At 41.3% G+C, this 25,043-nt stretch overlaps 2 protein-coding genes across 2 annotated transcripts in view; one reads left to right on the top strand and one right to left on the bottom strand.

Moving 5' to 3' along the window:
• OGFOD1 (2-oxoglutarate and iron dependent oxygenase domain containing 1) overlaps positions 1–13,769 on the top strand; it is a 37,982-nt gene extending 24,213 nt beyond the window's left edge. Inside the window, exons 5-13 of the mRNA XM_032613503.1 lie at positions 6,862–6,978; positions 7,569–7,660; positions 7,866–7,994; positions 8,295–8,408; positions 10,421–10,500; positions 10,779–11,089; positions 12,230–12,352; positions 12,827–12,885; positions 13,378–13,769. Of these exons, the coding sequence (XP_032469394.1) occupies positions 6,862–6,978; positions 7,569–7,660; positions 7,866–7,994; positions 8,295–8,408; positions 10,421–10,500; positions 10,779–11,089; positions 12,230–12,352; positions 12,827–12,885; positions 13,378–13,539 (1,187 nt within the window). The 3' untranslated portion in view covers positions 13,540–13,769. The remainder of the gene's footprint in view (positions 1–6,861; positions 6,979–7,568; positions 7,661–7,865; positions 7,995–8,294; positions 8,409–10,420; positions 10,501–10,778; positions 11,090–12,229; positions 12,353–12,826; positions 12,886–13,377) is intronic.
• Positions 13,770–19,657: 5,888 nt separating this feature from the next.
• The window catches only part of BBS2 (Bardet-Biedl syndrome 2), a 31,813-nt gene continuing 26,427 nt past the window's right edge, over positions 19,658–25,043 (bottom strand). Inside the window, exons 16-17 of the mRNA XM_032613496.1 lie at positions 20,936–21,084; positions 19,658–20,212 (exon numbers count right to left, since the gene is read on the bottom strand). Coding sequence (XP_032469387.1) covers positions 20,106–20,212; positions 20,936–21,084 — 256 coding nt within the window. The 3' untranslated portion in view covers positions 19,658–20,105. The remainder of the gene's footprint in view (positions 20,213–20,935; positions 21,085–25,043) is intronic.

Raw genomic sequence — 25,043 nt, 5'->3', positions numbered from 1 at the left:
TAGGAATGCAAGACATTTTTGTGCATTAATTTTGTATTCTGTATATTTATCAAATTCATTGATTAGCTCTAGTAGTTTTCTGGTAGCATCTTTACGATTCTCAATGTATAGTATCATGTCATCTGCCAACAGTGACAGCTTTACTTCTTTTTCAATTTGGATTCCTTTCATTTCTTTTTCTTATCTGATTGCTATGGCGAAAACTTCAAAAACTATGTTGAATAAGAGTGGTGAGAGTGGGCAACCTTGTGTTGTTCCTGATCTTCGTGGAAATGCTTCCAGTTTTTCACCATTGAGGATGATGTGGGTTCGTCATATATGGCCTTTATTATGTTGAGGAAAGTTCCCTCTATGCCTACTTTCTGCAGGGTTTTTATCATAAATGGGTGTTGAATTTTGTCAAAAGCTTTCTCTGCATCTATTGAGATGATCATATGGTTTTTCTCTTTCAATTTGTTAATATGGTTTATCATATTGATTGATTTGTGTATATTGAAGATTCCTTGCACTCCTGGAATAAACCCCACTTGATCATGGTGTATGATCCATTTAATGTGCTGTTGGATTCTGTTTGCTAGTATTTTGTTGAGGATTTTTGCATCTATGTTCATCAATGATATTGGCTTGTAGTTTTCTTTCTTTGTGACATCCTTGTCTGGTTTTGGTATCAAGGTGATGGTGGCCTCGTAGAATGAATTTGGGAGTGTTCCTCCCTCTGCTATAGTTTGGAAGAGTTTGAGAAGAAAAGGTGTTATCTCTTCTCTAAATGTTTGATAGAATTTGCCTGTGAAGCCATCTGGTCCTGGGTTTTTGTTTGTTGGAAGATTTTTAATCACAGTTTCAATTTCAGTGCTTGTGATTTGTCTGTTCATATTTTCTATTTCTTCCTGATTCAGTCTTGGCAGGTTGTGCATTTCTAAGAATTTGTCCATTTCTTCCAGGTTGTCCATTTTATTGGCATAGAGTTGCTTGTAGTAATCTCTCATTATCTTTTGTATTTCTGCAGTGTCAGTTGTTAGTTCTCCTTTTTCATTTCTAGTTCTATTGATTTGAGTCTTCTCCCTTCCTTTCTTGATGAGTCTGGCTAATGGTTTATCAATTTTGTTTATATTCTCAAAGAACTAGCTTTTAGTTTTATTGATCTTTGCTATTGTTTCCTTCATTTCTTTTTCATTTATTTCTGATCTGATTTTTATGATTTCTTTCCTTCTGCTAACTTTGGGTTTTTTTTTGTTCTTCTTTCTCTAATCGCTTTAGGTGCAAGATTAGGTTGTTTATTCGAGATGTTTCCTGTTTCTTAAGGTGGGCTTGTAGTGCTATAAACTTCCCTCTTAGAACTGTTTTTGCTGCATCCCATTGGTTTTGGGTCGTTGTGTCTCCATTGTCATTTGTTTCTAGGTATTTTTTTATTTCCTGTTTGATTTCTTCAGTGATGACTTCGTTATTAAGTAGTGTATTGTTTAGCCTCCATGTGTTTGTATTTTTTACGACCTTTTCCTGTAATTGATATCTAGTCTCATGGCATTGTTGTCAGAAAAGATACTTGATACAATTTCAATTTTCTTAAATTTACTAAGGCTTGATTTGTGACCCAAGATATGATCTATCCTGGAGAATGTTCCATGAGCACTTGAGAAAAATGTGTATTCTGTTATTTTTGGATGGAGTGTCCTATAAATATCAATTAAGTCCATGTTGTTTAATGTATCATTTAAAGCTTGTGTTTCCTTATTTATTTTCATTTTGGATGATCGGTCCATTGGTGAAAGTGGGGTGTTAAAGTCCCCTACTATGAATGTGTTACTGTCGATTTCCCCTTTTATGGCTGTTAGTATTTGCCTTATGTATTGAGGTGCTTCTATTTTGGTTGCATTAATATTTACGATTGTTGTATCTTCTTCTTGGATCGATCCCTTGATCATTATGTAGTGTCCTTCTTTGTCTCTTCTAATAGTCTTTATTTTAAAGTCTATTTTGTCTGATGAGAATTGCTACTCCAGCTTTCTTTTGGTTTCCATTTGCATGGAATATCTTTTTCCATCCCCTTACTTTCAGTCTGTATGTGTCTCTAGGTCTGAAGTGGGTCTCTTGTAGACAGCATATATAAGGGTCTTGTTTTTGTATCCATTCAGCCGATCTGTGTCTTTTGGTGGGAGCATTTAGTCCATTTACATTTAAGGTAATTATCGATATGTATGTTCCTATTCCCATTTTCTAAATTGTTTTGGGTTCGTTACTGTAGATCTTTTCCTTCTCTCATGTTTCTTGCCTAGAGAAGTTCCTTTAGCATTTGTTTTAAAGCTGGTTTGTTGGTGCTGAACTCTCTCAGCTTTTGCTTGTCTGTAAAGGTTTTAATTTCTCCATCAAATCTGAATGAGATCCTTGCTGGGTAGAGTAATCTTGGTTGCAGGTTTTTCCCTTTCATCACTTTCAGTATGTCCTGCCACTCCCTTCTGGCTTGCAGAGTTTCTGCTGAGAGATCAGCTGTTAACCTTATGGGAATTCCCTTGTGTGTTATTTGTTGGTTTTCCCTTGCTGCTTTTAATATGCTTTCTTTGTATTTAATTTTTGACAGTTTGATTAATATGTGTCTTGGCATGTTTCTCCTTGGATTTATCCTGTATGGGACTCTCTGTGCTTCCTGGACTTGATTAACTATTTCCTTTCCCATATTAGGGAAGTTTTCAATTATAATCTCTTCAAATATTTTCTCAGTCCCTTTCTTTTTCTCTTCTTCTTCTGGAACCCCTATAATTCGAATGTTGGTGCGTTTAATGTTGTCCCAGAGGTCTCTGAGACTGTCCTCAGTTCTTTTCGTTCTTTTTTCTTTATTCTGCTCTGCAGTAGTTATTTCCACTATTTTATCTTCCAGGTCACTTATCCGTTCTTCTTCCTCAGTTACTCTGCTATTGATCCCATCTATAGTATTTTTCATTTCATTTATTGTGTTGTTCATCATTGTTTGTTTCATCTTTAGTTCTTTTAGGTCCTTGTTAAGTGTTTCTTGCATTTTGTCTATTCTATTTCCAAGATTTTGGATCATCTTTACTATCATTATTCTGAATTCTTTTTCAGGTAGACTGCCTATTTCCTCTTCATTTGTTAGGTCTGGTGGGTTTTTATCTTGCTTCTTCATCTGCGGTGTGTTTTTCTGTCTTCTCATTTTGCTTATCTTACTTGTTTGGGGTCCCCTTTTTGCAGGCTGCAGGTTCGTAGTTCCTGTTGTTTTTTGGTGTCTGTCCCCAGTGGCTAAGGTTGGTTCAGTGGGTTGTGTAGGCTTCCTGGTGGAGGGGACTAGTGCCTGTGTTCTGGTGGATGAGGCTGGATCTTGTCTTTCTGGTGGGCAGGTCCACGTCTGGTGGTGTGTTTTGGGGTCTCTGTAGACTTTTTATGATTTTAGGCAGCCTTTCTGCTAATGGGTGGGGTTGTGGTCCTGTTTTGCTAGTTGTTTGGCATAGGGTGTCCAGCACTGTAGCTTGCTGGTTGTTGAGTGAAGCTGGGTGCTGGTGTTGAAATGGAGATCTCTGGGAGATTTTCGCCGTTTTATATTATGTGGAGCTGGGAGGTGTCTTGTGGACCAGTGTCCTGAAGTTGGCTCTCCCACCTCAGAGGCACAGCACTGACTCCTGGCTGCAGCACCAAGAGCCTTTCATCCACACGGCTCAGAATAAAAGGGAGAAAAAGTAGAGAGAAAGAATTAGTAGAAGGAAGGAAGGAAGGTAGGAAGGAAGAAAAGAAAGAAAGGAGGGAAGGAAGCAAGGAAGGAAGCAAGAAAAAGAAGGAAAGAAAGGGAGGGAGGGAGGGACGGTGGGAGGAAGGAAGGAAGGAAGGAGGGAAGGAAGGAAAAAAGAAAAAGAAGATAAAGTAAAATATATTAAAGTTATTAAGTTAAAAAATAAGAAAAAAATTTTTTAAAAAACGGATGGATAGAACCTCAGGACAAATGGTGGAAGCAAAGCTATACAGACAAACTCTCATATAGAAGCATAGAGATACACACTCACAAAAAGAGAAAAAGGGGAAAAAATCATAAATCTTGCTCTCAAAGTCCACCTCCTGAATTTGGGATGATTCGTTGTCTATTCAGCTATTCCACCGATGCAGGGTACATCAAGTTGATTGTGGAGCTTTAATCCGCTGCTTCTGAGGCTGGGAGAGATTTCCCTTTCTCTTCTTTGTTCTCTCGGCTCCCGAGGCTCAGCTTTGGATTTGGCCCCGCCTCTGCGTGTAGGTCACCTGAGAGCATCTGTTCTTCGGCCAGACAGGACGGGGTTAAAGGACCCGCTGATTCGGGGGTTCTGGCCCAGTCAGGTCGGGGGTAGGGAGGGGCACGGAGTGCGGGGCGAGCCTGCGGCGACAGAGGCCGGCGTGACGTTGCACCAGCCTTAGGCCCCCCGTGCGTTCTCCCGGGGAAGTTGTCCCTGGATCCCGGGAACCTGGCAGTGGCGGGCTGCACAGGCTCCCCGGAAAAGGGGTGTGGATAGTGACCTGTGCTCGCACACAGGCCCCTTGGTGGCGGCAGCAGCAGCCTTAGCATCTCCCGCCCGTCTCTGGGGTCCACGCTTTTAGCCGCGGCTCGCGCCCATCTCTGGAGTTCCTTTAAGCAGCGCTCTCAATCCCCTCTCCTCGCGCACCAGGAAACAAAGAAGGAAGAAAAAGTCTCTTGCCTTTTCGTCAGGTCCAGACTTTTCCCCGGACTCCCTCCCGGCTAGCCGTGGTGCACTAACTCCTTTAGGCTGTGTTCACGCTGCCAACCCCAGTCCTCTCCCTGGGATCTGACCGAAGCCCAGCCCGAGCCTCAGCTCCCAGCCCCCGCCCGCCCAGCGGGTGAGCAGACAAGCCTCTCGGCCTGGTGAATGCTGGTCAGCATCGATCCTCTGTGTGGGAATCTCTCCGCTTTGCCCTCCGCACGCCTGTTGCTGTGCTCTCCTCCGCATCTCTGAAGCTTCCCCCCTCCGCCACCCGCAGTCTCCGCCCACGAAGGGGCTTCCTAGTGTGTGGAAACTTTTCCTCCTTCACAGCTCCCTCCCACTGGTGCAGGTCCTGTCCCTATTCTTTTGTCTCTGTTTTGTTTTTTTTTTTTGCCCTACCCAGGTATGTGGGGAGTTTCTTGCCTTTTGGGAGGTCTGAGGTCTTCTGCCAGCGTTCAGTAGGTGTTCTGTAGGAGTTGTTCCACGTGTAGATGTATTTCTGGTGTATCTGTGGGAAGGAAGGTGATCTCTGCGTCTTACTCTTCTGCCATCTTCCCCTCGTCCCCCCACTGGTATTTCTTACTACAGTATTACTATGCAGGTTGCCAAATGGTGATTTCTTTCCTAATAAAATCATTTCTTTATTAGTTGTCATTCTACTGTAAAAAAAAACCTTTCCCTCTCCCCAGTTACTCATTTGTTTATGTCAGTGTGAACTTAAGGATTACTATGATGTAATGGTTACTGTCATTATGTTGATGCTCATATTGTCCCTGATTCGATCAAGAGGAGCCCCTTTAAGCTGACTTCTGTGTCCTTTTAGAATGTCCTCATGTTAACTGAAACAAACTCGCTTTGCTCACAATGCACAGCAAAGCCAATCTCCTGAAACCAGGTTGTGGTGAGGGAAAGTACAGTTTATTCCAAGGCACCAGACAAGGAGAACGGGCCGCTCGAGCCCAAAAGATCCAGGCTCCCTGATGGGTTTTAGGGAAGGGTTTTTAAAGGCAAGGTAAGGGAGAGGGTCACAGGGTGTGTGATCAGCTCGTGCACAGTTCTCTGACTGGTGCATGGTGAGGTAACAAGGTGAGGTCACAGGGGTCAGCATCCTCAATCTTCAGGTTCCAGCCGGTCTGGGGGCTACATGCTTGTGGTCAGCTTTTCTTATCTGGTGTGGGGGGTCTGGTTTCTATGAAACAGCTTAGGAATGTGTGTCAGACTTACCTTTACCACTGAAGCAGAACTGAGAGTCCTTGTGACTGACTTATTAAGTTATGGCTACTCTCGTCTGCCTGCCCTATCTTTGTTTCTGCATTCTTTATTCCTGAGTCATTAGCTGCTGGGGCCTGCTCTTTGCTTCTCATGGAGGGCCTAGGAAGTCACAGCTTATTTCCATAGCCTCTTTTTCCAATCAGCAGTAAGCAGGGAACACCAAGAGGTCTGTCACCGAGAAGGCCCCTACGTGGGTTTCACTCACTTTCACTCATCATTCTTATTATATCTTACTTCCTAGCAAAACAAGATTTTCCAGGGTTATCTTATATTTCCTGTGCTCTAGACAAGTCACATTGATTCCTCTGGTTTCATTTCCACACCATAGGGTTCATTCTAGATTTCTCCTTTTCCATATTTGCAATTCCATTCTTCAACCCTGAGAAATGCCTTCCATTATTTTCAATATGTTTGTTTATTAAAACAATCCCGCCATGTGGAATGACCTCACTTCACCCATAGCATCCCCTCCCCTCTCCCACCTTGCCCGGATGCCTATCTTGCTCAGTCCTAGAATAACTATGCAGCCATTAAAAGAAATGACAGAAAAGACATTTGCCATGTAATAAAAGAAAAAGCCACAAAACCACCACTGTAGGATGCAGTTTTTTAAAAAGCAAATACATGTATGTTGAAAAATACTGGAAGAATATATGTAAAAATTTTAGTAGTGATTGTCTCTGAGTCTATATATATATATGTTCTTCAGCATTTTTAAGAGTTTTCTATATTGACAGTTTTATTTCTGTAATTATAAGAGAGGAGAAATAAGTGTCATTTTAAAGCTGGAGGAGCTGACGTTACGGAGGAATAGCAGGTGGACTGATAGTGAGCGCAGTCAGATGTCCGCTGCTCATTGCCGCACAGGGACATTACAGTGTGCGCTGAACTATTGCAGATGCCCTGCTCTGCCATGACGACGAGCTGGAAGGACGCCGGATTGCCTTCATTCTTTACCTGGTTCCTCCCTGGGACAGGAGCTTGGGGGGCACCCTGGACCTGTACAACGTTGACGGTAAGACAAAGGCGTGCTCTTCAACACCAGCAGCCACTTCCGGGTCCTTAGGCGCTCTGTCTGTGCACCTCAGGAGATGGAAGCTCTTCATTACAGTGGCGACCGCAGGGGGATAACTGCCAGCCCTGACAGCCACCTCTCCTGAGTTGTGCCTGAAATAATCATTACTCCAGAGATAAGTTAGAGCCGAGTTAAGATGAGGAATAGTCAGACCCTGCTTCTGAATGCTGGCCGTGGGAGGGTAGAGAACATGTGCAGCCACCCGTGGCTATGAATCTGCCAGGACCAGTGCCTCTGATGGGAGGTCAGGGTCTTTTTTATTTTTTTAATGGCTGACACCAGAGCTCGACTCCAGAAAACGTTCAGAACCTTCTCCAGCCTTCATCAGTAATAGAGGATGGTGGAGTAAGAACAGATATCACCTAGCAGAACTATATAAGAGAAACAGATGGAACGGGTGGCATATGGGGATCTGGAGGGGACATTTAGCTACCCTTAGAAATTGGCAAATTGTCAAGGTGAAATGAGGCGGCCGGGAAGTGGTTAATGACGATGAAGCACATTTACGGATGTGTTCTCTCCCCACGCAGAACACTTTCAGCCGAAGCAGATTGTCAAGTCTCTTATCCCTTCGTGGAACACACTGGTTTTCTTTGAAGTGTCTCCAGTATCCTTTCACCAGGTAAAGACTGTGAACCACAAATACATAGAGGGCCAAAGAGCATGCTTTTCAGTCGCCCGTTCTCTAAATGTGACAGCTTCCGGTTGGACTGTCCGGCCAGGTTGTTTTCACACCTAGTGTGAAGGGTCCTGAAATTAGTGAGCCTTGGCTGGTAATCTTCCCCGCTGGTCTTTGCATTGACGTGCTGCTGGTCTTGTCTTTTCAGGTTTCTGAAGTCCTGTCTGAAGAAAAGTCACGTTTGTCCATCAGCGGCTGGTTTCATGGTCCTTTACTGACCAGGCCTCCCACCTACTTTGAACCTCTCATACCTCGGAGCCCTCACGTCCCACAAGATGTAAGGATAAATTCCTGTTGCTGGGATTCTTGTCTTAGAAAAGCTGTGGCGTATCATTTGCTTTTCTGGTTTTAAAAGTGGCTCATCCTGCTAACAGAACTAGGCTTTGAGCTTGCCTTTCCACCCTTCTTAGATACACTTTTGATAGTGTCTTTCTAAGGCAGAGCTTTCCAGAACTTTATTTAACAAGGAGAATATTATAAAGTGAAGATTTGCATATATTTTACTAGTGTAAAATGATTCAGAACAAAAGCAGTAGGAATTATTAACTCACCCTTTGCATCTCCTGCTTCTTTGTAGCATGAAATTTTGTATGATTGGATCAACCCTACTTATCTCGACATGGAGTACCAAGTTCAAATTCAAGAAGAATTTGAAGAAAGCTCTGAAATTCTCCTAAAAGAGTTCCTTAAGGTAGGCCAGCAAATCCTGTCCGATATACCACATTTGGCGTGCAGCCTTGCTTCCTGGGCGGGTGAAGAGGCATCACTAAGAGCTTTTGTTGCTTTTTGTTTTGTTCCTGGTTAGCATGTTTACGTCATCCTCTTCTTCAAATAAAGTATAGAAACGATAATGGCTAACATTGGTATCAGTCGTATGTTAGTGGGTCGAGTCCCTTGGGTATTCCCCAGTTCTCTAGAATCTTAATCACGCACACTTTTTTTAAAAAACTATTTATTTTTGGCTGCACTGGGTCTTCACTGCTGTATGGGGGCTTTGTCTAGTTGCGGTGAGTGGGGACTACTCTCCGTTGTGGTGCGTGGGCATCTTATTGCGGTGGATTCTCTTCTTGCGGAGCATGGGCTCTAGACACGCAGGCTGTAGAGCGCAGGCTCAGTAGTTGTGGCACGTGGGCTCAGTAGTTGTGGCTCGCAGGCTCTAGAGTGCAGGCTCAGTAGTTGTGGCACATGGGCTTAGTTGCTCCGCAGCGTGTGGGATCTTCCTGGACCAGGGCTCGAACCCGTGTCCCATGCATTGGCAGGTGGATTCTTAACCACTGCGCCACCAGGGAAGTCCCACACACACACACACACACACACACACACACACTTCTATATTGGGGATGAGTGGTGTGTAGTTCCCATCCTAGTCATTTGATGACTCTGGTACTTACCAGTTACTTTTAAATAACAGAAAGACTGCTGATTAACAAATCAGTAACAAATGTTTGAGAATGATGAGGTAGCACATTATAGTGGAGAGAGAACCAGGTTAGAAGTTAGAAGACTTTATTTTTTTTAAATAATTTTTGGCTGCGTTGGGTCTTCGTTGCTGTGCGTGGACTTTTCTCTAGCTGCAGAGAGCAAGGGCCACTCTTCCCTGCAGTACATGGGCCTCTCACCGTGGTGGCCTCTCGTCGCGGAGCACGGGCTCTAGGGGCATGGGCTCAGTAGTTGTGGCTCGTGGGCTCTAGAGTGCAGGCTCAGTAGCTGTGGCGCGCACGGGCTCAGTTGCTCAGTGGCATGTGGGATCTTCCCGGACCAGGGATTGAACCCGTCTCCCCTGCATTGGCAGGCAGATTTCCAACCACTGCACCACCACGGAAGCCCTAGAAGACTTTATGTTCACGTCTTAGCTTCGTGGTTTTACCGACCTGAGCAAATTACTAAGGTCTCACTTTTATTTCATCATCAGTTAAACTGGGATACTTGCCCTGCCCGTCTTGAAGAGTTGTTGTGAGGGCCAAATGAGATCACGTATGCGAGTGTGGTTTTTCCCAGGTGACCCTGGGTCCCATGGAATCAGTCCCAAGAGTTGGTGCCTCCTTGAAAAAAAGGTTGAGAGACACTACATACCACCTCTGTCTCTGAATTATATAGCTGACATAGCATATTAAGGAATTTGAGAAGTACTAATAGTAAATAAACTTGTTTAACCCTATTTAATTCAGCTCACGTAAACCATCCTTTGGGATCCTCTTTCCTGTTTTACAACTGATAGGATTACTGTTTGTAGAATACTCCTTGGGAAACTGCATTAAACAAGTACTTATAAAGGCTCTTATGGAGAATATTTTAACAGATTAATCAGCTTCTTGTACTACCCTGGACTTTTTAAGTTTAGAATGCTGATTAAATCAAGGGAATGAGCTGAGGCCTAAAGAATCTGTGTTATTATATAGACATTTTCATTATAATAAATGCAGGAATTTGAGAGGTTTACCAATTTGACCTAAGACATACAACTACTTAAGGAAATGGCCCAAACTGCCACTCAGGTGACTTGGCTAAAGCATGCTGACGATTTATCCAGTCTTTGCTCTGGCTTCAGCATATCAGGACTGGGGGAGGTTGTGTGAAAGGGATGAGTCACCCGGCCCTTTTAGAAATCAGCCAGCATGATTCCGCAGAGCTACTGTACCTGCAAGACCAGTGTGGGATCATAGGGAGATCTGCTAACTGCTGCTTCATTTGCTCCTTTTCCAGCCTGAGAAATTTGCAGAGGTGTGTGAGGCTTTGGAGAAAGGAGATGTGGAATGGAGCAACCGAGGTCCCCCTAACAAAAGGTAGAACCCATCATCCAAGACATTTGCTTCTGCATTCAACACCTGCCTGTTTGTCTGCAAGGCTCACCTCCAATAATAGGGCATTTGCCCTAATGATGTTTGTTCCCAGGAACATCCAGTAGCAGGCCCTAACAAAACCTCATTATTGTAACAACTTGGACGTTAGTAAGCTATGCAGGGTTTTGGGAGAGAGATACAAAGCTAATGATCAGCTTTCATTCCATGAGTAATATTACATCTGTGGCTTTGATGAACACCTTGGCATCGCTGCTTTCCAGGTTTTACGAGAAGGCTGAGGAGAGCAAACTTCCCGACATCTTGAAGGACTGCATGGCATTATTTCGCTCCGAGGCAATGTTCTTGCTGCTCTCCAACTTCACAGGCCTGAAACTTCACTTCTTGGCCCCTTCAGAAGAAGGTGAGCTTGAGGACAAAAAAGAGGGAGAAGCAGCCTCTGCTGCTGAGAACACTGAAGAAGGGCCTAGCCGCAGTTCTGAACCAGAGAGCAGGCAGGTGGCCATCAGCAAGAGCAGTCAGCAGAGCAATGAACAGATGGACCCAGAGCCAGAGGAAAAAGATGCAAAGAAAGGTAAGCTGCTGTTATGTTCTGTCCTTCTTTTACTATTAGGTATTCACGATTCAGTCATTTATTCATTCAACAAACATTTCTTAAGCACCTACTATATGCTAGGCCCTATTTCTGGAGCTGGAGAAGAAGACAGACAAGGTCTCTGCTCTCCCTGGCTTATAGTCTATTGATAGTAGGAGAGGACAGAGATTAAATGATACACGAACAAGAAAACATCAAATAAGGATAGGTGCTCTGCAGGAAATCTGAATAGGGTTATGTGCTGAGGAATGACTGGGTGGCCTCTTAGGTGAATGGGCAATCTGGACCAGCCTATCTGAGGAGCTGTCATCCAAGCTCAGATCTGAATGACAAGAAGGATCTGCTAGGACAGCATTCCAGGTAGGAAGAACAGCTAGTACATTTTATTAGGCTAACAGTAGTACAAATGGTGGAGAGAAATACGACTGGCTTTACCTAAACCTACTTTAAAACACAAGAACATAAAGAAGAGGAAGGTGAGTGGCTTCTTTCTGCTAAGAACCAATATCAGCCTAAGAAAAACTTGCTTGAATTTGGACAAATAGGTAGAAGGAAATTATTAAAAGCAGAGGACGTTTAATCATCTACAAACAAGATGGAATGGACACATGACATTAAACGAGTAGAATGTACAACACCAAGAGCGAACCCTAATGTAAACTGTGGACTTCAGTTAATAATGCATCAATATTGGTCAGTTGTAACAAGTAAATCACACTAAGGCAAGATGTTAATAATAGAGGAAACTGATGGGGAGGGGCAGGGGTTGTGTGTGGCAGGAGTAGAGGAACTGTACTTTCTGGGAAATTTAATTTTTCTGTAAACTGCTCTAAAAAGTAAAGTTTATTTAACAATAATATTCATGTTATTTTAGAGAAAATTTCTGGCAGCTAAATATATACTCCATCTGAAAATCATGGTAAAGAGAAATAGAAAGTCAACTTTTTTTCATTATAAGGCTTATATATTTAATAATATAATGGAGCAATAGGTCAGCTGAAGGTTTATGGAAATAGTTTCTCTTTAGTGCTATAACTACTCCTAATTATCATTCTTTTGCAATCTACAGTGGTATCAACGTTATTTTTTTCTGGCCTTCTGTTGTTTTTTTTTTCTTAGAATCAAGTGTTCCCACATGCCAGGGGGAACTGAGGCATTGGAAGACTGGTCACTACACCTTAATCCATGACAACAGCAAGACTGAATTTGCCCTGGACTTACTTCTCTACTGTGGCTGTGAAGGTAAGAGGGACAGTCCCTCCTGAGTGACCCTCTCCTAACTGAGCCAAGATCACAAGTAATTCGCCTTGGCCAGGATCTCAGATCACAGGAGCTCTGCTGGAAGGGATCTTAGGGGTCATGAATTTCAGTCATCTCCCAACTCAAAGTACTATTTGTATCTGTGACCAAGGTATAGGAGATGAACTAAATCGTAATTTTCATGTAATGAACCCCCCAGAGCTTTTATGTAATTGTCCTTCTAGGTGTATTTTATATTTAGTTCTTAGTTTTCAGTTCTTATTCAGTGTTGGTTGAATGGTAAATTCAGGCTCATAAGTCAGAGTTGGTTCGTTCTACTGAACTCCCAGATCCCCGTTTTAAGCAGCATGGGATCAATGATTCAAACAGATCAATGAATCAAACAATGATTCAAACAGATCAATGTAACTCTTGCAGTGAGAGCTTTCTGAATGCTCTTTGTTTTCCCTTCATAAGGCTGGGAGCCAGAGTATGGTGGCTTTACCTCCTACATTGCCAAAGGAGAAGATGAAGAGGTAAGTTGCTTCTGATAGCAAACCATCCTTTTTTAGTTCTTGAAGACACTTTCATTCTTCAGAGACGCAACTTTTACGACCTGCTGCCAGTGTCTTTAGCCGATAAATCCACATTGGTCTGGCTGGCAGTGGTTCTAATTTCTAGTAGAAAGTATTCAGCATGGAATAAAGAGGCTAAAGGATAATCACTAAGCATTCTACCCAGCTAAAAGAAATTCCAAATAAATTAAGAGTCAGATGGTGCATTCCCATGAATCTTTCAATGTAGTAAGAAATAAATGCATTAGGTAAAACTTTTCTGGGTATGTACTGGAGTGGGGCCTATTGGAAAATGTCTGGACAGCAAGATCAATAGCTCCTCCTAGTAAAGGATACTTTAAAGGATCCTCTATCGCCGGAGGCTGAGTATTTGATATGGAACCGTCTGTTTAAGAAAAGAGGTGAGAATATAATCTCCGTGTTCTGATGTATCACTGTATTTGCCTATTTCAGCTGCTAACAGTGAATCCAGAAAACAATTCTTTGGCCTTGGTCTACAGAGATAGGGAAACTCTGAAATTCGTCAAGCATATTAACCACCGAAGCCTAGAACAAAAGAAAACTTTCCCAAACAGAACAGGTTTCTGGGACTTTTCATTTGTCTATTACGAATAAGGTTGGGCAGAGCTGGAAAGAGGAGACCCTTCCTCAGTACTGGGATGTCTGGAAGAGTTAGGCATCGAGTGACGGAGAGCTACAAGGTGACCTGTGTGACAGCGTTCTTAAAACTGTGTGGTTGTCCTTTAGTAGGGCTCATAATGATCATCCTCAACCTAGACCTCGAGCTTGGAGCTAGGTACTTCTCTCTTGATGTAAAATAAAAGGGGTTTTGTCTTTTACTTTAACATTCAGTTCATTTTCCATATTGTCTTCTTCAGTGATTGAAAAACAATATGTGGTAAAATATATGCGACATAAAACGTATATTTTTCAAGTGTGCAGTTCCGTGGCATTAAGTACATTCAGTGTTGTGCAGCCGCCACCACCATCCATCTCCAGAACGCTTCTGTCTTACCCAGCTGTACCTCTGTCCCCATTAAATAGTAACTCTACTTTCCCCTCCCCACAGCCTCTGGCAGCCACCATTCTACTTTCTGTCTCTATGAATCTGACAACTCATATTCCTCATAAGACAAATAATAGAATGTCTGTCCTTTTGTGACTGGCTTATTTCACTCCACATAAAATCTTCAAGGTTCATCCATGTTTCCAGTGACTGACTTTTTTTTTTAAAATATGGACTCATGAATTTATGACTGCAGATCCTGTCCTTCCTAATTTCACAGGTTTAGAAGATTACAGAACCTTACACCCTGTTCATTCTGGGCCCATTGCACTTCCTCCCACTGCCTGTGGCTTTGTTCCACTGTGACTCTCTGTGGACTGTATAGACTAGGCGATGTTCTGTTCCCTTGGAAAAAGCCTGGCCTAAAACCACGTGGCCACAAGAAACTTATAGTCAGTAAAGAAGATGTGCAGTAGTTTTCAGGTGCCCACTGCTCTTCCATCCTGGAGTTGTGCCTCCACTATGACTATATGATTTTCTAATCTCACATATGGCTTTCATTTCCTAAATATTGTAGGGTCAACTATCAAACTAGTTGCCTTTCTTGAAGAGACCAAACACTAAAGACCATGGCAAAATGCCCAGAAGCTGTCCATTTTGTTACGTTCTTTTTCCCCTGAACTGTTCGAGGGGATTATATTAAAACTGCTACCCATGTGCATGGGCGTGCATGGATAGGTGTAAGGTGTCACTGCATCTTTAGTTGAAAGATGCTATTCTCATTCCATTCCAGTGCCGTCTCCCTGTTAACTTCCTCTTTTTTTACGTGTATTATTAGCTATTGCAGTAGCTTTTATTTTGGATTTTACTCATTAATAGGAAAAGCATTTGGCTTTATCTTTTTTTATCTCCTAAAACTTTGAGTACTAAAATTTGAACTTAAATGAAGAAAATGAGTTGCACTTTCTTTTAGGTTGATGGTTTCAAAATTTTGATCTTGTACCCCAATCAGTAAAAAAAAGTTTTAGCATGTATGCTCATTATATGGATATTTATCTATAAATTTTACACATGTACTAATATTCAGTATTACTAATTTTTAAAAATTGAGCTAAAAAGAAACACCTAGCACTAGTTCTCATATTGTCTTTCCTCACCAACATGGGGGGGAGCATTTACATGCATACTGTTTTGGGGAGCACAATTTTTTAACCATAGTGTAGTGACACTCAAGTGGGATTACAAGTACTACTCTGTTGCTAATGGTTTAAATTTCAAAGCTTGCCTTTTCTTTTAAGTTCCTGCAGACTGAAAGTCATCCCTATAATATTACTTTCACTCACTTGCTTTCTGATGTGTTTTTGTTAAGTGCCAGCAAGAAGGGTGAAGTTCTAGTTAACACCTTCTTAGTGGCATAACCCCAGGAAGCCCCGGGGAATAGGGCTGAGCAGGTGAAACCACCATGTGTGCCAAGCTTAGAAAACAGTTTGAGACTCATGGTTGTAGGTAACATCTAAGAGTTCTGGAGCACTGAGTCTAAGTCGTAGCATCCTACACAAGCATGAAAATGTGTTTATTACATTCTCCTTAATCTCAGTGTGTTTATGGTCTGTCAACACAGCAGAATCGTCTACACACTACAAAAAAGGATTCTGGTGTCCAAGGGGAAAGAATCCCTGAGAGCCAGACTGCGGTGCTGCTGTTAGTTACATCATTTACAGTGGTACCTCTTAGACTGTGAAGGATGGTGTAACTCGCAGGTCAGTTTTCTCCACTGAAGGTAACCAGTGATGAAGAAGTTGCTTTTCCTCAGCATTTCATTCTTCATCTTGACTTTTAGGGCCTAGAGCCGATGTTGACAACTGTTAAGTAGCAACAGAGGAATTAAAATATGGGCATCCTTTTTATACTTCTTGCAGAGAAAAGCTATGATATTCACCTGTAAAATATGTCATCTCTTAATTCTTAAAATTCCTTTTAATAAAGGAAGATTTTTTTTCCCAAATAGCTTTATATATATATTTTAGATTATCTATATAATACATGTTTGTTGTGAAGAATGCAACATGTAAAAATGTGAAGTAAAGTTCACCTGGAATCCCACCATACTGTGATAGCCACTGTGTGCTATGTGATATATCAACTTGGCTAGACTGAACTACATTTCCCAGGACTCCCTTCCCTCTGTTTCCAGTTAGGATGAGCCACACATCCTTGTGCGAGATATGGAGGGCCAGAATGAAGCAGTAGCCATTTTGTAGCTCACACACACTGTAGCTTACCTGCTGGCTCACCTTCTCAGTGTGATTCCACGTCTGCGCCTCCAACTGCTCCACCGTCCCTGGCTCTTCCTTCAGCTTCTCTGATGAAGGGTCTCCCCACATCATCAAGGTCAGAGGCAAGAACTGAGATTTTAATGTGTCCTTGTGGGCTCCAGCTCATGCCTCTGGGTTCCAGCTTGTTCCTCTTCTTCCCAACTCTACATCCTTTCTGACTGCCTGTCCTGTGGGCTTCAAGTTCCAGCATCAGACTAGAAAACTGACAGACTACACTTTGCCACTTCCTACAATTGTGTAAGGTCAAGTCCCCATGACACATTCCCCTTATCATGTTAACCATTATGTAAATAAGAACATTTTCAGAAAGTTACTCTGAAAGCATATTAGTATTTCTGTTAAGCAAAGGAAAAATAAAATACTGAAGGAAGAACCCTATAAATCTAATTTCAGTCCCTCACTTAAAGATGTAGAAAAATGAAACGAAACCTAGGAGAGAAAGAGGCTGTTACATTTTGAACCTGGCTTTTCTACAGCTCATTGACTGCCTCAGACTCCTCTGAATGTGGTGTTTCATTCCCATAGAATACTGAAAAAAAAAATCAGTGCTTGGGCTGCCTCTCCCAGACCAGCATTTCCTCAGCAAGTAAGTTTCGGCTGCGGTACCTCTTCAGTACCATTACATACTGGCCACTACTGGCCACTACTGCAAATGAAGGAGAAAATCAAACCCTGTTAAAAGAGTCCTTGATAGAGAGAAATGATAGCAGCAGGCTCTCCAGCCTGCGTGAACTGGACATTCCTACAAAAACAGATAATTCCTTCTCTGACTGACAAAAAATCAGTCCACATAGCCAATTTTGAAAACTACTTGGAAACTGCCCATGTGGCTTCATGTCAGGAATAGTACATTTCTTTACCACACAAATAAAAAGATGACTCATGAGCTAGAGCATATAGTGTGGGCAGGGGCCAGATGCAAAAATGCAAAACACCAGGCTGCAATGGGTGTCTTACTGTACTTTAGTGTCAAAGTGAAACGAGATAATTTAGTTTTGTGATCACAGGACTCTGCACTGGCAGATTTATAACTGCTAATTATAAAATTTGAAATGTTAATAATGTTGAAAATCATTCTTGTAAAGTACTTCTAGGGTTACATAATAGTTGTAAAGTTCCTCGTTCTTTGATTTCTGAAGCCACTGACAGGCTTACTGAGGACAAACACTTCCATGGGGGGGCAGCAGATGCTTCTCTATGCTCAAGGCACTGGCTTAGCACCATGGGGAGGACAAAGCTGATTAAGATGTAGCCCCTGCTCTCACTTAATCGGGGATTGAGATATATATAAACACAGAATGTAATAAGGGTTAAAGAATAGACATGGGAGAGGAAAGGTCTCCTGAGAGAGCATTTGAACTGAGCCTTGACGTAGTATTTGAACAGGCAGACATGGTGGGAAAGAATAAAGACCATACTCTCTCTAAAATATTGAATACCTGAATCTAGGGATAAGGGGGGGTGACTTTAAAAGGGATGCTTTAAAAATGACTAAAAAGCTTTCTCCCAGATACCAGAATCCTCAAGATCAGCTTTTAAATGAAGGCAGAGTGTTCACTTAAAGCTTCAACAAAACTCAGCAACAAAATAGAGCTTAAGCTGTAGCTTGTAGAAGGCACTCAGATTCTATCAGGACAGAAAAATACGGCAACAAAATAGAGAAGTAGCTGATAACCAAACAGTTTTTCTCTTCCCTAAGCTGAACATGACTTCTAAGAGGATAAAAAGGATGAATACTATGAACATTTTCATCTCGTCTAGTCTTCACTCACTTGGGAGCAGTCTGAAATAGCAGAAAGGGCCATGACTACTTGGTTTCCAACTTCTACACTGCGACTTAACCACGCTGTAGGACCCTGGAGAAAACATTCTGCCTGAACTCAGAGACACTAATACCAAGAGGATTAAATTAATGTGAAAATAACCTATTTGTAATCTATAAGTCAGGGCTATAAAAAATAATCTTGCTGCAGGTCGACTCCTTCAAGCCTTGTCCATGAATATTTTTAGGTGTAAGAAGGAAGTTTTGGGGCTGAAGTACAACAGAATGACCTTTAATGAGATGATTCTTTAAGGGTCCCTAAAAATGAATAATGCCATACAATTTAAAACCAGCACCAACTAGAGATTTTAATCTCAAAGGGTGTAAGTTAGACTATGGCTAAAACAGAAAAAGACCCCACGGTGGGACTTGCGTCTTGCCAGTAGCTCTGTGGCTCTGGCAAGTAATTAATCCCTGTGCTTCAGTTTCTTCATCTCTGAAGCAGGTATAAAAGATTACTACTTTGGAGATTACTGAAGATAATATAGTATATGTGGATGTCTTTTGAGCTTACAGGTTGAAAATGCAAAACAAAGGTATTAGAGAGGCATAACAGTCTCATAAAAATTAGGGCTCCTTAAAGCTCACATTTCAGAAATAGAAGAGGTAATCCTAAATGGCCAAACGGAGGAAACTATGAAATTAATTTACCACAGAGGAAAGCCCTGTGTTCTGTATAGTCTCTTTGGGGTTTCATGCAGGTCAGTATTCTGATGCAGAGAACAGATTCCTCACTAGACAATTTGAGTAAAAGGATTACAGCCTGCCAGATGGCTTACAGAATTATTAAGGCTGTCGAATAAAAACCTGTAGGATGCAATTCCAGAATCTTTTCTCAAGTCTGTACTGCAGAACCAGGCTGCCAAAGTAGCTGCTCCTGCCAGATCAGGAAGCTGCTTGTGAAACCAGGAGGCACCCTTTATTGCATATATAAACACAGGACTGCCTCAGGCTGAGCCACTAAATCAGCTACCATTTACAGGTTCCAGAACAGCATCACAGTGCTCCATTCAGGAGACCTCATGTGCAAAACCAGGAAGCTGCCACTCCAGCTTCTAGGTCCCCCAGTCATGCCAGCTTTTCTACTACCCAGAATCTATTTCTGCTACATCGGCAAGCCTCAGAGACAGAGTTTGGCTCCAGAACCACGCTACATTTGCTATAATCCACACTGATCAAATACATGCCCGATATCCCATTTATCTCAGTTCAAATTTCAAGTCTCATGTGATTGTATCTGAAATGCAAGCTGAATCAAACCTGGATCACCAGCTGAAAACGAATTGGAGAAACTTCTGTTTTAGCTTCCTGCTCTTCACAGGAAAGGGAAGTCACACTAGAAGAAAATTGGAACAGATATTCTGAGCGAAACCTCCGTAACTGCATTAGACTTCACTCTCACTTCTCCACATTCAGCTCTGAAAATTCCAAACGTTTTTTTGTTACACAGAGAATTAGATATATGGCCCATCTTTGGACCAAAGTCTAGAACATTCCTACTGTAAATAAGTTCTTAATAAGTATATATTCAATAAAATGACGTGAGGTTTAAAAAAAGGGGGGCACAAATTGAATATACATATTTTTGTTTTTCTCCACATAACACAAATGGTTTTATGCAGTTCTGATGTGGTGATTTTACAATCAGTAAACACATAGTGCAACACCTTGAAAAAGTAGATAATCTACTTTAATTACAATTTCAAGAAAAAAGATGCATCTACACACTGACTTTACATATGTACAGAAAAACTGGACTTTGAAGCCCTAATGTTTCAAAAGTATTCATTTCCCTCCATATAAACCTAGTGTATTCTGCAACAGTACTACTGATTTAAAAAAAAAAAAGTGAATACACTTTTCAGATGCAATGCTTTGTCTTTCATTTGTACAACTCACCAAGGTGGTTTTCGCTCTCACCACCTTGGGTTCGCCAGGATGTGATCCAAAGCAAACCAGCCTAGAAGTTTAAGGAAAAACCCCTTCTAGCAACCTAGTTACCTATTCTTTTCCTCTCCTATGAAGAAGCTGTCCCCACCCGCATGATTCGGAACAGCGTGTTGATGTTGTTGCTTCGAATCGCATCCCGACAAGCAGTGATCACCTGGTTCTTTGGTTTTCCAACTGTAAGAGAAGAAACATCAAATCCATATGAGCCAAAAGATTATTAAAAGTGAAATTATGAATCAGAGGCTATAAAAACAACATAAAACTAGGGTAGAAAAGAGTTATAGGTAAGTACAAATTTAACCAATTTATCTTACCATTCCCTAAAAAAGGTACATACCCTTGTAAGGGACTTTATCACAAACACAAACCAAGCTTAGAAACTATCTCACACCTAGAAACCAAGAGTCAGTTTTAGAAATAATCTTTGCTAAGTGGATGTGAGCTTTGATCCTTTTCTATAAAAGGAGGTCAAAGCACTGACCCAAAACAGCACATTCCAAGTATAAATCTCTGGCTGATATTTCTGCTTCCTTTGGTTTATTCTGTTGTTCTTTTTGTAAATTTTAAGTTGGACACTTAACTCATTAATTTTCAGTCTTTTTTATTTTTTTCTAATAGGAGTATTTAAGGCTTTCCTCTTGAGTATATGTCACTAGGTTTTTCTTTAGAGGATGCAGCAAGATCTAAGAAAAGGAGCTGAAAGTGTTCTTTCCCTCTGAAGTCTGCAGACTAAAGCCAAATAGGCTGACTGCAACTCAAGTGAACGGTGCTAACTTCAGTATGAAAGGCATCTTTATAGATACAAGCCCTGATATGAATTCTTGAAGCTACCACCATCTTCAATGGTTCTCACCCCAAAATTACAGATGATATACAGTGCTACAAAAAGAGACTTACCACGTAGACGACCTGCTCTTTGAATTGCTTGATTTACTGCTTTGAGGCTTCCCAACAGCTCTGTGTGATTGTTAGAGCGAATTTTATATCCATTGAGCAAGTCTTTATTAAGGTCATATAGTTCCATATAGCGATTCTTCATTGTTCTCCTGTGTACATCAAGAGAAATTTAACACCACTGTACCTCAGTATGGCAGGCTTAAATGAAAAGATTTGCAAACTTCTTAGACATTAAAAAAAGTAACAGGGCTTCCCTGGTGGCGCAGTGGTTGAGAGTCTGCCTGCCGATGCAGGGGACGCGGGTTCGTGTCCCGGTCTGGGAAGATCCCACATGCCGCAGAGCGGCTGGGCCCGTGAGCCACGGCCGCTGAGCCTGCACGTCCGGAGCCTGTGCTCCACAACGGGAGAGGCCACAACAGTGAGAGGCCCGCGTATCGCAAAAAAAAAAAAAAAAAAAAAAAAAGGAACAAACCAGATTTTTAGCTGTATTGTCATTAAAACAGGGTAACTGCTAAAGTCTGCTTTGAAAACATTGAGAATTTTCTGTGAAATACTCTGCTTCTTCCAAATAAATGGAAGACAAGTGGCCTTCCTTGGTTATTGATCCATGGTTTGTTTGAACTTAGGAACCAAGAATTATCATGCCCATGATATGAGGGGTGGGGAAAAGGGAGTAAGGTGATAGGCTATCTTCCAAGCTTCAGATTAATACTGACAGTTTCTTGTAAAGTTAAACATACACTTACTATACAACACAGCAATCACATGATGCCACATTTCACCCAAAAGAAATGAAAATATGTCTGCAAAAAACCTGTATGCAAACATTTATAGCAGCTTTATTCTCAATCACCAAAGTCTGGAAACAACCCAAATGTCAATTAATTGGTGAATGGATACACAAAGTATGGATATCCATACAATAGAATACTATTCAGCAATAATAAGGAATGAACTACTGATAACTTGCAACGACATGGATGAATCTCAAAGGCATTATGGTAAGTGAAAGAAGCCAGACCCAAAAGGCTATACATTTGTATGATTCCATTTATATGACATTTAGGAAAAGGTAAAACTATAGGAAGAGAAATTAGATCAGTGGCTGCCAGGGCCTGGAGGTTAGGAGAGGTTCTTGATTCTGGTAGTATAAATTTCCCCAAATTTATTGAACTGTAAACCTAAAAAGGGTGAATTATCTACATGTATATTATAAATTATATATCAACTAACCTGGCTTTAAAAAATACAAACAATGTATATCTGATAGTCTCTAAATGAAATATAAATAAATCAAGAAAAAAGGAATTTAGAGGTTGCTGGTCACCTCTCTCCAGTTTAGCACAGTCAAATGCCTAAAGCCAGCAACATCTCTTTCACTTAAAAAAAAAAAGCCAGAGAGAGAAAAAAAGGAGGAGCCCTATAGATAAAGTTGGCAAAAAAAGCAAAAATCTTATATACCTGAGAAAACAACTGGAAGAAAATGAACTGGAAAGAGGTAAAACTATCTCAATTTACAAATAATACAGCGTACCTCTGGAAAAACTAAACTATAAGATAATTCAGCAAAGTAGTAGACTACAAAATCAACACAGAAAAATCAACAGTGTTCATACAGACAAACAAAAAACCAGTTAGAAGATACAATGTGGAAGAAAGAGCCTATTTACAATTGCAAAAAGAAAATACCTACACCTAAACTTGACAAGTACTGTCTGATACCTACATGAACAAAACCATAAAACTCCTGAAACACATAAACATGCCTTGAACAAAATATAAAGACATACCACATTCTTAGTAAGACTGAACATCACTGTAACAATGTCATTTCTTCCTAAGTTAATAAATTTAATGTGATCCCAGTAAAACTACCTACTTTTTTCTGGAGCTAAAATAACTGATAAAGTTCACAGAACAAACAAGCATGAGTAGCCCGGAAAAACCATGAAAAAGAAGAGCAAAAGGGTTGGGAGAGGGGCACCTAGCCATACCAGACATTAAAACATACAAAGCATTTTTAAGAATCGCACTGTCAAATGAAGAGACAAGTCGGACGGATAGAGCAATATAAAAAATCCAGAAATAGACCCACTGCATATGGAAATACATTATATTATTATAAAGGCAGCATCTCAAATCAGTGGGAAAACAGGCTTGTAAAGTAGTATTACTGAAACAATGTGACAGTCACATAGAAAAAGGTAAAACTGAACTTATAACTTACACTGAACACCAGGATAAACTCCAACTGTAACAGACTTAAATGTAAATATACAAAATACTAAAAGAGAATTTCTCTACAAATGGGAAGGCAACTTTTGTAACTAGAACTCAAAATGTAGAAGTACCAAGGAAAAGATAGATCTGACTACATAAAAACTTTAAAAAGCTTTTATAAGCAAAACCAAAAATCTAAATAGGCAAAAGAAATAAACAATTTACAGGGAATTCCTTGGCAGTCCAGTGGTTAGGACTCCAAGCTTCCACTGCAGGGGGCACGGGTTCGATCCCTGGTTGGGGAACTAAGATCCCTCATGCTGCCTGCTATGGCCAAAAAAAAAAAAAACAATTTACACACCAAAAGAAACGCAAATAAGCCCTTAAAATAATGAAAAGATGCTCAATACTGCTCATAATAAAATAAATGAAAATTAAAACAACAACGAGACCATTTCTCACCCACTGAATTGGTAAGTATCCAAGAGTTTACCAACATACTCCATTGACAAGACTAAGGGAAACAGGCATTCTCAGAGGAGAATGCAAAATGATATGACAGCTATGGAGGGGAATTTGGCAAAATCTTGCAAAACTGTATACACATTTATCATTTTCCCCAGCAATCCCATTTTAGAACTTTTCCCCAAAGATACCCGAGTAAAAATATGAAAAGATTTATGTAACAAAATTATTCACTGCAATATAATAGCAGAAGAGCAACCCAAATGTGGAGAACTAGCTGCATAAACATCCAGGGAATAGAGTACTGTGCACCTGTAAAAACAAATGAGAAGTATCTCTGTGTACTACTGTGGGAACTCCAAGATATATCCTTAAGTGTAAAAATTAAGGTGGAGGGCTGCCCTGGTGGCGCAGTGGTTGAGAGTCCGCCTGCCGATGCAGGGGACACGGCTTCGTGCCCCGGTCCGGGAAGATCCCACATGTCGCGGAGCGGCTGGGCCCGTGAGCCATGGCCGCTGAGCCTGCGCGTCTGGAGCCTGTGCACTGCAACGGGAGAGGCCACAACAGTGAGAGGCCTGCGTACCGCAAAAAAAAAAAAGAAAAAGCAAGGTGGAGAAGAGTAATTTGCTATGATTTACTTACCATGTGAGGAGATGTGTGTATGTATATTTAAATTTTTGATTGGTTATTCATAGTGAAAGGGAGGAAACAGGATGGAGGTGATGGGAAAGGGAAGTTAAGACTTTTCTGCACATGTTTTATAGGGCCGACTTTGGACCCATATAAGGTTTTGTTTGTTTTATGTGTTTTTCTTGCAGTACGTGGGCCTCTCACTATTGTGGCCTCTCCCGTTGCGGAGCACAGGCTCCGGATGCGCAGGCTCAGCGGCCATGGCTCACAGGCCCAGCTGCTCCGCGGCATGTGGGATCTTCCCGGACTGGGGCACGAACCCATGTCCCCTGCATCGGCAGGTGGGCTCTCAATCACGGCGCCACCAGGGAAGCCCCCATATAAGGTTTTAATAAATATGTAATAAAATCAAACCAAAAAGGAAAAAATGTCAGCCCCCTAAGATTGAAAGCAAAATGAACCAAATGAATCTAACTGTATATCACACTTGTAGCATGACCAAAAAAAGAGGAATTATTTCAAATGACTTTAAAATATAGTCATTTGACTAAAACTCCCTACTAGAACACACTCTAAAGACACAAAGAACTAGAAAAAAAGTCTTACACCATTTTCGGCAGTCATATTGTTGACAATAATGTTGGTATTATCCTTAAATGTTGTGTGTGTACCATAAGATAAAGCCAATAGTTATGTTGACAGTGGTTAGAGACATGATTTCCACTGTGAGAGAGAAGAGATACACCGTTAACATCAAAATTAAGAGCCTGTATTCATAAATTTGAAGTGGAAA

Source organism: Phocoena sinus, chromosome 19 (genome assembly GCF_008692025.1).
Source record: "Phocoena sinus isolate mPhoSin1 chromosome 19, mPhoSin1.pri, whole genome shotgun sequence".
Taxonomy (NCBI): domain Eukaryota; kingdom Metazoa; phylum Chordata; class Mammalia; order Artiodactyla; family Phocoenidae; genus Phocoena; species Phocoena sinus.
This window is presented reverse-complemented; position numbering and strand designations above follow the sequence as displayed.